The following is a 15,044-nucleotide window of genomic DNA, read 5'->3' as shown; positions in this document are numbered from 1 at the left end:
TGCCGATACATAGTCACAGACTGGTCCTGCCGATACATAGTCACAGACTGGTCCTGCCGGCATCCTTCAGGCCTTGGGTTAAACATTCAAACTTTTGGGAGCCTCTCTGACCCCAAGACTGGTGTCGATTCTCTTCCTCAGGCCTTGCGTGTTGCTCATTTCATTTTTAAGTACACATTTAACTGGTTATATTGTAATTAGTTATCTAATTGGCTTAATTAATTGAGCTCCCATGAAGATGGGAACTGTCCTCTTGGTTCACAATGACATCTGGGGGGTATTTCTAGGCACTGAATATGTATTTATAAAACAGGAAAACTAAGTCAGATTTCATCTTAGAGTCGTCCCTTTTAAAAGATAAGTGTTGTAGACAACTGGAATATTGCCAACTTTCTGTAGGCTCAAAGTCACCAGAAGGATAAGGGAGAGATAAATACTAAATCCACCTTCCTTCTGCTCTGTCCCTGCTCATTGTCCTCTTCTGGGTTTTGGGGGAGATAATTATGATGGACAAGTAGTGCTGAGGGGGCCCTAGGACACTGAGGGGGCCCTAGGATGCTGAAGAGACCCCAGGATACTTAGGGGGCCCTAGGATGCTGAGAGGACCTCAGGATGCTGTGGGGGATCTCCGGATGCTGTAGGGACCACAGGATGCTGATGGGGCTTCAGGGTGCTAAGGGGACCTCAGGAGTTGGGGAGAGGCTTAGGCTGAAGCAGCCTTTGACCCTGCGTGTGGCCTACAGGGTCAGACCAGAGGTTCTTCCCAGGTAATTGCTGTCTCCAGGAGTGCTGCCTTGCCAGGTGATGCTGGCTCACTTGCCCTCTTCTAGGGCACTCACTATGGTATGTCTCTGAGCTCCAGATTTGACTGAAGCTCTGAAGCTCCAGGCCACAGACTAAAGGCAAACACCACATTCAGTTATCCATTTTGTTTTCAATTTGGAAGACCATATAATCACTAAGGTGTGATTTGATGTCCTTAAAAGCAGGCAGCTTCTTTCAAAATACTCAACTTCATGTGTGTGTGTGTGTGTGTGTGTGTGTGTGTGTGTGTGTGTGTGTGTGTGTGTTTGTGTGTGTGTGTTCATGCATACACACGTATGCCCATGTGAGTATGTGCATGTTCATGCATGTGTAGATGCATGTGTACATGTGTGTACATGCATGTGAAGACCAGAGGATAACCTGGGGTGGTATCACTCCTCAGGAGCTGTCCACCTTGTTTTTTGAGCTAGAGTGTCTCTCTGGGAACTGGGGTTCACGGATTCCCCTGGGAAAGCTGGCCAGTGAGCCCTGGGGAGCCTTTCGCCCCCACCTCCCAGTGCTAGGATCATAAGCAGATACTACCAAAAGCTTTCAGTTTCTTAAAGTACTCGTGGAATCAAGTCATGAAGTCACAAAGCACAGGGTGGGCCAATAACTCTCCCTAAATCCATGGACATGGGTGATTGAGCTTCCTCTGCAGAAGCCCCCAGTTGCACACAGCAGCTCCTCTGGCAGCAGAAGCTGCACTGGCTCTGCCTTTGCCGAGTCCCACTCCTCTTCCATTCCAGGAACTCGGTTATTTCCATACCCAGCAAGTACACATTTAGCACCCAGCTTCTACCCAATTCAGAATAGATTACCATGGAAACAAGCCTGAGGAGAGGCAGAGATGCACACTCTGGCCCTGGATGCATGCAGATGGGCCCCCTCTCTCCAAACTCTGTGGTTTCAATGCAGAGGAAAGCCCTGTAGAATGGGACTCGATTGTCCTGTCCTGGTGTGTGTGTGTGTGTGGTGTGTGTGTGGTGTGTGTGTGGTGTGTGTGTGGTGTGTGTGTGGTGTGTGTGTGGTGTGTGTGTGTGGTGTGTGTGTGTGTGGTGTGTGTGTGGTGTGTGTGTGTGTGGTGTGTGTGTGTGGTGTGTGTGTGGTGTGTGTGTGTGGTGTGTGTGTGTGGTGTGTGTGTGTGTGGTGTGTGTGTGTGTGGTGTGTGTGTGGTGTGTGTGTGTGGTGTGTGTGTGTGTGGTGTGTGTGTGTGATGTGTGTGTCTGTGTGTGTGTCTGTGTGTGTAATGTGTATGTGGTATGTGTGTGTGGTGTCTGTGTGTGTGTCTGTGTGTGTGTGGTGTGTGTGTGTGGTGTGTGTGTGTGGTGTATGTGTGTGTGGTGTGTGTGTGTATGTGTGTGGTATGTGTGTGTGGTGTGGTGTGGTATGGTATGTGTGTGTGGTGTGGTGTGTGTGTGTATGTGTGTGTTGTGTGTGTGTTGTGTGTGTGTGGTGTGTGTGTGGTGTGTGTGTGTGGTGTGTGTGTATGGTGTGTTGTGGTGTGGTGTGTGTGTGGTATGGTGTGTGTGTGTGTGTGGTGTGGTGTGTGTGGTGTGTGTGTGTGTGGTTTGGTGTGTGTGTGTGGTGTGGTGTGTGTGTGTGGTGTGGTGTGTATGTGTGTGGTGTGGTGTGTGTGTGTGGTGTGTGTGTGTGGTGTGGTGTGTGTGTGTGTGTGGTGTGTGTGGTGTGGTGTGTGTGGTGTGTGTGTGTGGTGTGGTGTGTGTGTGGTGTGGTGTGTGTGTGTGGTGTGGTGGTGGTGGTGGTGTGTGTGTGTGTGTGTGTGTGTGTGTGTGTGTGTGTTAGTAGAGGGGTAGCTGAGGCCTCCTGGATACTGAACAAGTATCTCACCCCTGAGTCACATCCCTTGTCAGCCCTTTGTTTCTCAGTGGATTTCTCTAGAAGTTTGCCTCCCTATGGATACGTCTAAAAGAAGGGCAAGGGGGGCTGGAGAGATGGCTCAGTGGTTAAGAGTGATTGCTGCTGGGGTTGGGGATTTAGCTCAGTGGTAGAGCGCTTGCCTAGGAAGCGCAAGGCCCTGGGTTCGGTCCCCAGCTCCGGAAAAAAAAAAAAAAAAAAAAAGAGTGAGTGCTGCTCTTGCAGGGGACCTGAGTTCAGTTGCCAGCACCCACGCTGGGCAGCTCGAAACTGCCTTTAACTCCAGTTCGAGGGGTTCCAATGGCATCTTCCAGCCTCTGAGGACATTATACCCTCCCAGTCGTGCATGTATACAAAGAATGAATAAAGGTATTTTTAAAATACACATAAGAATAAATTCCAAAGACAGGAAGACCAGGGTATGAGGCCCTTTTGGAAGCTTATATGGGTGCCACCCAGCATGATGTACCTAGACTCCAATCCTCAAGGGTTGCAGGTGGGGTTTTGTTGTTTTATTATCTATCTATCTATCTATCTATCTATCTATCTATCTATCTATCTATCTCTATCTCTCTCTCTCTCTCTATCTATCATATCTTTGTGTGTCTATCATCCATCCATCTATCTATCATCTATCTATCTATCTATCTATCATCTCTCTGTGTCTGCCTGTCTATCATCTATCTATCTATCATCTATCTATCTATCATCTCTCTGTGTCTGCCTGTCTATCATCTATCTATCATCTATCTATCTATCTATCTATCTATCTATCATATCTTTGTGTGTCTATCATCCATCCATCCATCTATCTATCATCTATCTATCATCTATCTATCATCTCTCTGTGTCTGCCTGTCTATCATCTATCTATCTATCTATCATCTATCTATCTATCTATTTTTCTATCTATCTATCTATCTATCTATCTATCTATCTATCTATCTATCTATCTATCATCTCTCTGTGTGTCTGTCTATTATCTATCTATCTATCTATCTATCTATCATCTCTCGGTGTGTCTGTCTTCTATCTATCTATCATCTATCTATCTATCATCTCTCTGTGTCTGTCTGTGTATCATCTATCTATCTATCTATCATCTCTCTGTGTGTCTGTCTATCATCTATCTATCATCTCTCTGTGTCTGTCTGTGTATTATCTATCTGTCTATCTATCTATCTGTCTATGTATCTATCTATCTATCATCTCTCTGTGTGTCTGTCTATTATCTATCTATCTATCATCTCTCTGTGTGTCTGTCTATTATCTATCTATCTATCATCTCTCTGTGTGTCTATTAACTATCTATCTATCTATCTATCTATCTATCTATCTATCTATCTACCTATCTACCTTTTCAGAGATCTAATTTACACCATGGAGATCACTGCAAAGATTCAATAATTCAAAGATGAGAACCACTCACTGTAGAATTTGCTGTGTTGCTGGTGAAGGGTCAGGAAAGAGTGCACTGGAGGCCTGTGATGCCCTTTCTAAAGATTTCTATATCAAATGTCCCCGTCTGGACTCTAACCAAGAAGGTGGTTAGTGCTTTCCATCTCTGGTTCACCCTGCTGAGGCCCCAGCTTCTACATCTGTCTCAGTTCTACATCAATGAGCTTGGGAAAGCTCGGTGAGTTTGTACCTGGTGGGTGCTTGGCATTGTGAATGCTGCCTGACAGGTATCATGGAATTGGACTGAACCCGCTTAGTCTGGTAAGCTTCGGGACCACTGAGTAGCTCGGCAGTGTGAGGTCATCAGTCTGCACTGTGAGGGACCCATGACAGCAGCATCTCCCACCAAAACCAAGTGCAAGGTGACTCCCAGGCTGGAGCTGCAAAACTTGAGAGGAAGGCTTTCTTACCAGGCCAAGGTTCAGAGTGTTGTTGTCATCCTCTGGCATGGGCAGGTACACTGCCAGGGCCACACAGTTGGCGAAGATGGTGAGCAAGATGATGGTCTCGAAGGGTCTAGAACCAGGGTTAAGGAAAGACCTCGTGCAATCTGTGGGATTTGGGGGATTGAGGGCAAGAAATTCCTAAAGGCCAGTTTGCACAATCACTATAATTCTAAGAGATAGTCAGGCCATACAATGATTTGTAGGGACTTGTACCCCAAAATGGCTTGGGGGTCCTGGAGTTTGATTATGTTCAGGCTGAATAGAACTGGGGACAGGAGTTAGGGGAGTGGAGAGGAAACCAGATTTTCAGAGCTATGTGACACACACTCATGTGTGCAGGCTTGCACTCCCAGATACACCTCTCCCCACCCCCGTGGCCCCCAGTGGCCAGTTCTAGGGGCTCTCTGAGATCTGCCCTCCCTGACTGGCTGGCCATTTAGGAAGCAAATGTGAGGAGGGAAAGTCAGAGTCTTTGGTGTATTGGTGGGGTGGGGCGCGAAAGGCATACTATGTAGATAGATTTGGATCAAACCCCATTTTCTTCCCAGAAGTTTCAGTGTTTAAAGAGAGGCAGGGGATGGGGTTGGCATGTAAAAGATCTGTAGGAGGAGTGGGCTCAGGATTGTAGAGTAGAGAAAGGAGAGACCCTGTCAGGGGAAACAGCTCTCTCCAGAGATGGCAAGGAGGTGATGTGGCTTGGCACAGTGTAGCAGTGAGGATCAGACCGACCCCAGACCCACTGTCTCTACATGGCTCCGTGGCTCTCTTACCCTTGCGTCTATTCCCAGTTCTCTTTTCCCCCAAGGAACAGCTGATGGAATCCCATTCTTCCAGAGCACGTCAAAAACATTTCAAATATTCCTGACTCTCAGAACCCACTCAACACAGGCCTCCTCTCTGCAGTCCCTCCTTTCCCCCAAATAACCCAGATATTGTCATTGTTATTTCCAGAACAAACCCAGAGAGAGATTGAGGTCCCTGCCCCCAGGGCACTACTTCTGAGCTAAAACATCCAAGTTTGCTCGTCAGCATCCAAGAGCCAATAAGAGCAGGCCTCCCCTCAAATCTATTTCTCCAGTTTCATTTGTAACTGGGACTAGGGCCAGTGGAACTTGTCCCTGGACTGTCACTCCTTCTCCACCCTCCCTCTGTGGAGGATTTCCTCAGGAGCTGCTCTGTCTTTCATCTTGTGCAAAGCCTTAGGTGGCACCCCATGATGACAGAGACCTGAACACACTTAGAAAGACTCCCATGAACACAGGCCCTCCCCAAGATGCTCGGTAGCTCGATGGCTGTCACCTATGACCCAAGTGTTCTCCTCAGGTTCCAAGGAGCCTCTTTCCATTGTGGTGGAGACCTCCCTTCCTGCTGGCCTGCGGTAGGTTCACCCATTTTCCAAGAGCCTGGTCACCTTGATGCTGAAAGTCTGAGCTTTGTGACCACCCCAGCCTCCCACCGCTCCCACCGCTCCCTGCTCCATCTTGCCCAGGCACTGAAAAGGATACTTCCACTCCACGACGCTGATGCAGGCCTTCCTCAGGGGGTTCTGGAGAGTCAAGCAGAGCAAGGCCCGGGGTGGCCTCGGCAGAATCTCAGGAACGGGTTTCTTAGGCTGCTTCTTCCTCAGGCCCTCATCCTGGGGTGAGGACGGCTCCATGGCTTTCCCTGACACCCCTCCCTTCCCTCACTCCCCCGGTCCACTGCCCTCTCCTCCCTGTGTCCCCAGTGCCCCCACCTTGGGGACTGGACCTGACTGAGCCTATCCTGCTGAGGCAGTCAGACAGGGCGGGCGGACGGGTGTGGGGGTGGGAGGATTACTCTCTCTGCTCCCAGAGAGTAAAATTAGCCCCTCCTGCCCAGCCCAAGCTCCCGCAGCCAGACAGCTGTCATTCCTTCCAGTCCAGCCAGTGACATCCCAGTCTGCCCCCAAGGAGGCAAGGGCTAGGAGTAAAGGGGTGACTTTTTATATCCAGGCTTGGGATGAGGTGGGGGCAATGGGAGGCAGGAAGGCCTCCCAGCTGGGGCAGTGGGGTTCAGGGAGAGCAGCCTGTGCAGTGGAGCCACAAACTTCAGACAGGTCCCTCGTATGGAGATTGAGTTTCTCTCCACCCTAGCTCCGTGGCTCTGTCCAGAGAAAGTGTTGGGAGTGTTGGCTTAGCTCAGCCTATCTTCACTCTCGCCAGTCTCAGTGCTTGTCAGGATCTGACCAGGACCCCTCTCACACTTGCCGCCCTCATGCCTTCTCCTGTCAGATACGGAGCCACTCTCTTACTAGAGGAAAAGACTCCAGGCAAGCTTGAGTGTGCACTGTTCTCACAGGGCCCCTGGCCCTCCGATCCCTCACTGTACAAGGTCTGTGTGCTTTCTCTCCAGAGCCCTGACCTCTCCAGCGTTCAGTCTCAGCAGACACTAAAGCTCTCCGGAAATATTAGTTGACTGCACTTGCTAGCGAACACCCCCAAGGTGGAGGGTGGGCATAGACAATAATTCAGGAATCACAAAATTCAACAATCCCTTTTTATTTAGCTCTTGATGTAAACACAATGTCATTGGACCCTAGAAGCTTACAAGTCTTGGGGTGGGGAAGGTATTTAAGCCCTTAACCTGGGAAAAGACCAGAAGAGACTATACTGAAAAGGGTAAGAGAGGGGAGGTGACCACTCTCTGACAAGGAAGCCAATGGGCACCAGCGACATCACACACACACACACACACACACACACACACACACACACACACACACACACACACACACACACACACACTCCTCCCAAGTCTGTCAGCTCCAGGGTGCTGAATGCAAGCAGCCTGGTTTTAACTTCCCTTGTCCCTCCCTCAGAATTCCTGGTCTTTAGAGGCCATCAAGATCCTCGCTAGTATTTGAGGCCATCTTGTGGAAGGCCCAGGGATGGCGCATAATAGTCAGAGTGCGACTTGGTGTGGTGGACAACAGAGCCGCGCTGAGGCTGGTACAGGAGCTGTCCAGGACTCTGCTCCTCACCGCAGTCATCACCTTCTGGGATCCCTATCTCGCCAACTCTACCCCGGGCCCGCACATCTGGCTCAAGTGGTTGGAGGTGGGATCACAGAATTCGAACACCACTGTCCTGCTCGGCACAGGCGATCCAGAAGCCCCCAAGCTGTTCCCTAGAGAGACAAGTCGAGGCTTCTGGCGAAATCAAAGGCTGGGTTCCTCCGACTCCAAAAAAGGCGAAGGCGAAAAGGAGGACCCACTGGACTCGGCCACCAGGGAGGGGGGCTGCAGCGCGTTACCGTGGCCGGCGTGGGCGGGCGGCGGGGAGGTGGCGGTGGGTGGCGCGCCATCGGGGGCCGCACTCAGCAGCTCCTGCAAGTACTTGATGTAGCGGATGGCGGCGCGCAGTGTCTCCACCTTGCTGAGCCTCTTTTCAGCCAGGGCACCAGGGAGGTGGCCGCGGAGGCGCGCATAGCCCTCGTTCACGCACTTGACCCGCTGCCGCTCGCGCTCGTTGCGTTTCTGGATGAAGGCGGGCTCGAACGGGTAGTCGTAAACCCCGAAGGCACCGGGGAAGGGCACGTAGGGGAACACCCCAGTGTAGGCATCGTAGTAAGACGGCTCGGAGTGTCCCGGGTATAACAGAAAGGGTACGTTGCCCAGGGGCTCAGTGGCTGCCAGCGGCGTCGGTCCTGCAGGGGCCACGACACCCAGCTGTATGCCCCCCGGGGACCCGCGGTCCACCAGAGCTCGACAGAAGTTACTGTTCATTGTTCCCTGTGGAGCTGGACCCAGAGTGAGGCCCTCACCGAATGGCCTCTGCACAGACTCTGTATGGTCCTGACAACGGGGACAAGTCACATCGCTAGCACTCTGGGGTGCCGCGAGTTGCTAAGGCTTCATTTTGCCTTTTTGGGATGGCTTGGACTTCCTAATGTGAGTCATAGCTCCGGACAAGTGCAGAGCCTTCCTTGCAGGGGCTCAGCAGGTACCTGCTGTGATCGTGCCTGCGGTGCCATGAATTGTGCAATCTGAGGACTTTCTCCCTCTTCTCTTCCCTGGTCCTCCTGAACTGAAAGTCTTGCCTCTTCCTGCAGCCCAACACCAGCACTGTCCCTGGCTCTAGCTGCGAGCCTCCGAGCCTCCGAGCCTCCGTGACCAGATCCCCCAGTGCCCAGTCCTTGTTCCTCACTGGATCTTGTTGCAGGATCCCCAATCTGAGGGGACCTGGGCAGAGGCGGAGAGCGTGGCAGCTCAGCAGAAGAGGTCCCAGAACTTTGCTAAAAGTAGAGAAAAGCGAACATATCACTAAGGAAAGGCTTTTGTGGTACTCCTATCTCCAGAAACGATCAGGAGAAGAGAGGGTGGGGATCTGGAGAGCTGTTGGTCTGAGCTCAAATCTTATGTTCACCCCTCAATCGTCAGGTGACGTCCTTGGATGTATTTCCGTCTTTGGAGAGATAGAAAACATCCTTTACAGTTCCTAAGATGGCAACTGAGAGAGTAAGAACACAGCCCCGGAGCACCCGGTAACCTGGCCTAGCTGATAACGGCAGCCGTTAATATTATGTCCTTTAAGAACTCGGATCATCTCCTCACGGCTTCCTTCCAGGGCCTGACATCTAAAACGGGAGACAGCCTACTGGGGGTGGGGCATGGGGGGGGTTAGAGAGGTGGCTTTGCAATCAAGAGCAGGTACTGCTTTGTACAGAGGGCTAGGTTTCCAGCAGCCAGGGGCTCACCAACTGCCTGTGACACTAGCTACGGAGGACTGGAGGCTCACCCGCACATATCCACACACAGAGACGTGACTAACAGTGATAACATCGGTTAAGAGAGATGATGGAACTAGCAGGAGGAGCAGCAGCTATCTCAACACAAGCCTCTCTCTGGTGGAAGGTAACCCTAATTACAAAGCACTTAGTGCTTAGTTATTTCAAAGCTCCCTGAGGGTCAAACTATCACCTGCCCTGTCCCAGGTCCCACGGGTTCAGGAGGACATATGGGTCTCACCCCATCTTGGTGTTCTCCTGTATAACACCTTACAAGGGCACCTTACAAGGTGTCTTTTCTTTTCTTTTCTTTTCTTTTCTTTTCTTTCCTTTCCTTTCCTTTTTTCTTTTGTTTTCTTTTCCTTTCTTTTCTTTCCCCCTTTGGCGACAGGGTTTCTCTGTGTAGCCTTCGCTGCCCCGGAACTCAATCTGTATCTGTCCAAGCTGAGCCCTGTCCCTAGTATGTAATAGATGTTTCATAAATCATGTCTGAATAACCAAGAAAGAGGATTAGGCCAAAAACTGGGTTTGCCAGGGTGTGGCATAATTACACATAGCCATTCCCCAGGTTTCAGAAAGCTGTTATTTTGGAAATAATTGGTCTGTGTTGGGCTTAAGTGCCGCCAGGTTTCATTGGCTATGCTTATCAGATTCCAGCTCTATGTTCTGCCTCTCTGGCCCTGTTCCCTGTCCCCATGAGTGTTCACAGTGTTCTTAAGTGTCCTTGGGGTGCTCAGAGCTCTGTTCTTCGCTCTCCCCTTTGAGCACGATGCTCAGAGTTTACTGAATGGGTGCGTAATCGGCCTGCATTGAGAAAGTTGGGTGTCCCTAGGCCTTGGCTGTGGGCCAGTCTTGTCTATGTGGCAGAAAAGAGCCAACCCTCTCCCTGCCCAAGAAGCTGGTGACAATCGCAGATTTCTGAGTGTCCTCTATACCCTCCCACTTTTGTCCTTTTCACAGGTCTGAGTCTGTCCCCAGTCAGCTTTCTCCTCAATGCTGATTGAGAACAACAGACAAGGTTCCAAAGCCTCAGAGTCTCGCACTTGCTCGAGGGTGGAAGCTGATGTATAAAACATCACGACCAAAATTCTCCCTGCTCTTCTTAACAGACCTCCAGAGCTTCCCACCGATGGTAGCTTGGTCTTAGAATAAGAGTTAGTTTTGGAACAAGAATCTAGATGTCCTGGTGGGGTTTCCAGGTCCCAGCCTGGGCTGTCAAGACTGAGTATCTGAGAATTTGCTCAGGACATGAGTCCCCATGGGCAGGGGTAAGGTTTTTCCTTTTAATGCTAAAGCCGCTCACACTGTGCTGGGCTCATACAGATTGCTCGAGATCCTTGCCAGTAGTATTCTGTGTCTTTAAATTTTTGAAACGGAGACTTGATTATTTATATTTGATCTGACAGAGGGCAGGAGTTTATTTGTATCAATGACAATTTTAAGAACTCGACCTCTCATGCTGATTCAACATTCAGGACTTATTTTTTTTTTTTGGTTCTTTTTTTTTCGGAGCTGGGGACCGAACCCAGGGCCTTGCGCTTCCTAGGCAAGCGCTCTACCACTGAGCTAAATCCCCAACCCCTCAGGACTTATTTTTAAAATAAATAGTCCATGCATTAGTGGGTTTTTTTTTGTTTAAAACTATTCAGAAAGGTGACTCAAACAGAAGCCCACCCCAGTCAGCAAACTTGCCGTGAAATAATGATAATTTTAGCTGTTATTCCTCATGGTGTGTAAGACACTGTTCTCAGTGCTAGTCTCAAACGTCCTCAAGTCCTCACACCATTCTTGTGAGGTAGTTAATATTACCTGATTTTTCAGGTGAGAAAACAGAGACACATAAAGGTTAAGTCATTTGTCCAAGGTCCTGTGGTTAGGAATCATGATGTAATAAATGCTAACCAATCATGTCCAGCTTTCTCCTCTTCTGTGGTAGTTCTCTTGATGACCATCAGGGTATCTGAAAGACTTGGATGCCCTAATGAAGGATCTTATTAAGTTACAGCTCCTGCTAGAGGGATGCCCTACTGCAGTTACAGTTCTAGTATTTAGCCTATGCTAAGAGAAGTCACTCGGGTCACCCCGGGGAAGATGTCTTGCTAGTGGTGGGGTATTGAGTTCTTCTTGGAGCTAACTATTATGAGCTCACCTCTGAGACCATAATGAGAAAATCCTTTCTCTGAGTTTAGAAACACTCACCGCCCCCCCCAAACAAACAAACAAACAAACAAACAAACAAAAAACCAACCAGGAGCAGTGGCCCCCTTCCCAACTTCTAAGATCTATGAGGATCAGAGAACCTGCCTTTGAGCTCCCTGGTAGAAATGACTGTAAACAGCGCCACAGTGTGGTGATGAGAAAAATGCGACTATTTTTAGAGGTCTTGGTCCTTTGCTATCTTGAGAATAAAGGTCCCAGGACCAGAAGGAAGAGCTGTGTGGATTTCTGTCGACTCCATTATTTCTACCCTGAGTTTGTTAAATGTACACATCACATAAACTTTCATTGTACATATATGTGCAGTTATGTGTATTTTGTTATTTGAATAAAAATAAAAAGTGCATGGAGTTAGTATTAGGCACCTTACTAGATAAAGTGGTGGTTCTGAAACAGTGCAGTTCTTCCTGCATATATCATCCCTAAATGCCTTGCTTTCTCACTGCCTTTACTTGGGATGAAGTTGGAGTCTGAGGTCAGAAGATGGCCAGATAATCTCTCCACAGGCAAGCCATGGCTCTGGAAGAAGAATTCAAGTTCTTCACGTTTCTGCTGCATTTCCTGTGCTTCTAAAATATTCAGTGCAGAATGGTGCTTCCTTCCAGCAATGAGACCACTTCCTGAGCCTTCCTTCCATAGCTGCCCTAAACCAGAAGAAGCACTCAGTAGATGGAGATGCTGGCTTTCAGCATCATCCCTCCCAGCCCTGGGCAAGGTAGTCATGAAACCTTTTCTCCAAAGTGCTTCACCAGTCAAACAGTTTGATAAGCACACCCTGCATTCCTCCTCTTGGGGATTCATGGGGTCTTGAGAAGCTCTGCAGCAAAGAAACCTATTTGTGTTGAACCTGAAAATTCAAAATGAGCTACATAACACTTTTAAGAAATGCTTAAGCCTAAAATATACCCTGGGAAACTCTACCTAAACCCAGAATAAGTACTTTAAAACAAGAAGGTCAGGCAGTGGTGGCTCACTTAATCTCAGTACTCAGGAGGCAGAGGCAGACAAATCCTCTGATTTTGAGTCCAGCCTGGTCTACATAGTGCATTCCAGGACAGCTGAAGCTACACAGAAAAATCCTGTCTCAAAAAAAGAAGAAGAAAAGAGGAGGAGGAGGAGGAGGAGGAGGAGGAGGAGGAAGTGGGAGGGAGAAGGAGAGGAAGAAAAAGAAAAGAAAAGAAAAAAGAAGAAGAAAAGAGGAAGAAAAAGAAGAAAAAAGAGCAGAAGGAGGAAGAGGAGGAGCAGGAGGAGGAGGAGAAGGAGAAGGAGGAGGAGGAGAAGAAGAAAAGAAGAAGAAGAAGAAGAAGAAGAAGAAGAAGAAGAAGAAGAAGAAGAAGAAGAAGAAGAAGAAGAGGAGGAGGAGGAGGAGGAAGAGGAGGAGGAGGAGGAGGAGAAGGAGGAGAAGAAGAAGAAGAAGAAGAAGAAGAAGAAGAAGAAGAAGAAGAAGAAGAAGAAGAAGAAGAGGAGGAGGAGGAGGAGGAGGAGGAAGAGGAGGAGGAGGAGGAGGAGAAGGAGGAGAAGAAGAAGAAGAAGAAGAAGAAGAAGAAGAAGAAGAAGAAGAAGAAGAAGAAGAAGAAGAAGAAGAAGAAGAAGAAGAAGAAGAAGGAGAAGAAGAAGGAGAAGAAGAAGAAGAAGAAGAAGAAGAAGAAGAAGAAGAAGAAGAAGAAGAAGAAGAAGAAGAAGAAGAAGAAGAAGAAGAAGAAGAAGAAGAAGAAATGTCATGTCACAACTTTGTCTAATAGCCTATAAATATTTTAGAAGGATAACCTGGCCACTCTCACAAGTATATATTAAATACTTCAAATAAGCATCAACATGAGTAGCCATCTTGGAATATTTTTTTGCTACATGGAATATGATAACTACATCTGTGGGACCAAGCCCCAGGAGACCGGCGGTTACATCCCATGACTGCGAGATCACCTGTACCTCCGATGGGCTGGAAAATGATGCCGTGTCCCCTGGGTTGGCATGACTCGGCAATCTGGATCAGTCCCGCTTGCCCTTGGTCTGCCCAGACTGGTGAGTTCCCTGCAAGGCCCTCGTGTGTTCCTTCCTCGCTGTCCATTCTGTCTAGGGGTTGAGGATACCTGACTGCTCCCCAGCCCCAATTCTACCGCCTTATTACTGAGAAGGACTCGTCTCGAGTGCGCCCTCTGGTGTTTGCTGCTTTGCCTAGCACTCTACTTCCTTGGTCTAATCCTTGAACCTGAGAGGCTGAGAAACGCCACCCATGGCCCTGAAGCCTGGTTGCAATTTACTGTGGTCTAGTTGGTTGATATTTGAGCGTCTTCTTGGCTGGACAGGGGCCCATAGGTTGTTTTTCTTTTAAGAACTATTTATTTTATGTATATGAGTGCACTGTAGCTGTCTTCAGACACCAGAAGAGTTGTGTGTCAAATCCCATTACAGATGGTTGTGAGCCACCATGCTCAGAATTGAACTCAGGACCTCTGGAAGAGCAGTCAGTGCTCTTAACTGCTGAGCCATCTCTCCAGACCCCATTCGCTAGGTTTTAATAGAAGTTGTGATTATTAAGGAGTCGGTTGGAGGCTGGATTTGGGTGAGGGGCCAAGTCTCTCCTAAACCCCCAGTGTTTGTAGTGTTGGAAAGTCACAGGAAGATGATCTGTGACTTCCCACTTCGACCTTCTCAGCCCCAGGACTGAGGAGGAGAACCTTAGAGAGCCTGTTACCCAGGAGGACAAGGGGAAGACAGCCTGAAGTGGCAGCCCTGGCTTTGGGTATTCAACTGACAGCTCTTGTCTCTGACCAAGCAGCCTTAGCCTCAATGTTTCATCCAGAGAGAGTAATGCCACTTACCTCTGTGGCTATTATAGATAGGTATAGTATGGACGGCCATGTGCCAGCCCTAAGAGCTGAGCTTTGGTCAGTAAGGCAGATGGCCCAGGGTAGAACTTCCAAGGGCTCTAGGGCCTCTGGTGGTAGCTATGAGCCAGCTCAGGGTGGTGATGCCTACTATCTTCATGGAAGCTGGCAAACACCCTGATGCCATATCTAACGGCTCTCAGAATCACACCTGCCTGAACAGCCTCATAAAGGGAAATTCTGCACATTAAGTCCCAATTCCCGCCTCAGGTCTGATCTGTCTGTCAACCTGCCCCCACAAATGTCCCCTGAGCTCCTCTGAGGAGCTCTGTGTGAGCTGGGTGCCGGCAAGAGTGATTAGCTGCCCTTCACCTCAGAGGAGGGCAGGACCACATGGCAGTAGTTATGCCTTGTATACACACCTAGCACTCACCCACGTACTCGGCGCTGTTCTAAGCGTGCGGAGAGCTACTCCAAGCCTTCAGGGTCAGAACTGATAGCACCCCTAGTGGCAGATGAAGAAACTGAGGCACAGAGTAGCTAAGTAACACAAGGTCGCATGGTTGGAATAGGCAGGTTGGTTCAAGAGAAGCAGAGGAGAGAATAAGCCGCCCCACATGGTAGAAAGGGAAGCATCCCGTGTTTACATTCGAGCCCTACTCTTAGC

At 49.1% G+C, this 15,044-nt stretch overlaps 2 protein-coding genes across 2 annotated transcripts in view; both read right to left on the bottom strand.

The window, feature by feature from the left end:
• The window catches only part of Cacna1s (calcium voltage-gated channel subunit alpha1 S), a 70,238-nt gene extending 63,828 nt beyond the window's left edge, over window positions 1-6,410 (bottom strand). The window contains 2 exon segments of the mRNA NM_053873.1: window positions 4,551-4,656; window positions 6,092-6,410. Of these exon segments, the coding sequence (NP_446325.1) occupies window positions 4,551-4,656; window positions 6,092-6,243 (258 nt within the window). The 5' untranslated portion in view covers window positions 6,244-6,410.
• A 679-nt stretch (window positions 6,411-7,089) lies between these two features.
• Ascl5 (achaete-scute family bHLH transcription factor 5) lies at window positions 7,090-8,558 on the bottom strand. Its single transcript, NM_001398588.2, has one exon. The coding sequence runs from the start codon at window positions 8,329-8,331 to the stop codon at window positions 7,765-7,767; it is 567 nt and encodes a 188-aa protein (NP_001385517.1). The 5' UTR covers window positions 8,332-8,558; the 3' UTR covers window positions 7,090-7,764.
• Between the last annotated feature and the right edge of the window lie 6,486 nt (window positions 8,559-15,044).

Source organism: Rattus norvegicus, chromosome 13, assembly GCF_021556685.1.
Source record: "Rattus norvegicus strain SHRSP/BbbUtx chromosome 13, alternate assembly SHRSP_T2T, whole genome shotgun sequence".
Taxonomy (NCBI): Eukaryota; Metazoa; Chordata; class Mammalia; order Rodentia; family Muridae; genus Rattus; species Rattus norvegicus.
The sequence above is the reverse complement of the archived record's forward strand: the minus strand, read 5'-3'. Positions and strand labels throughout refer to the sequence as shown.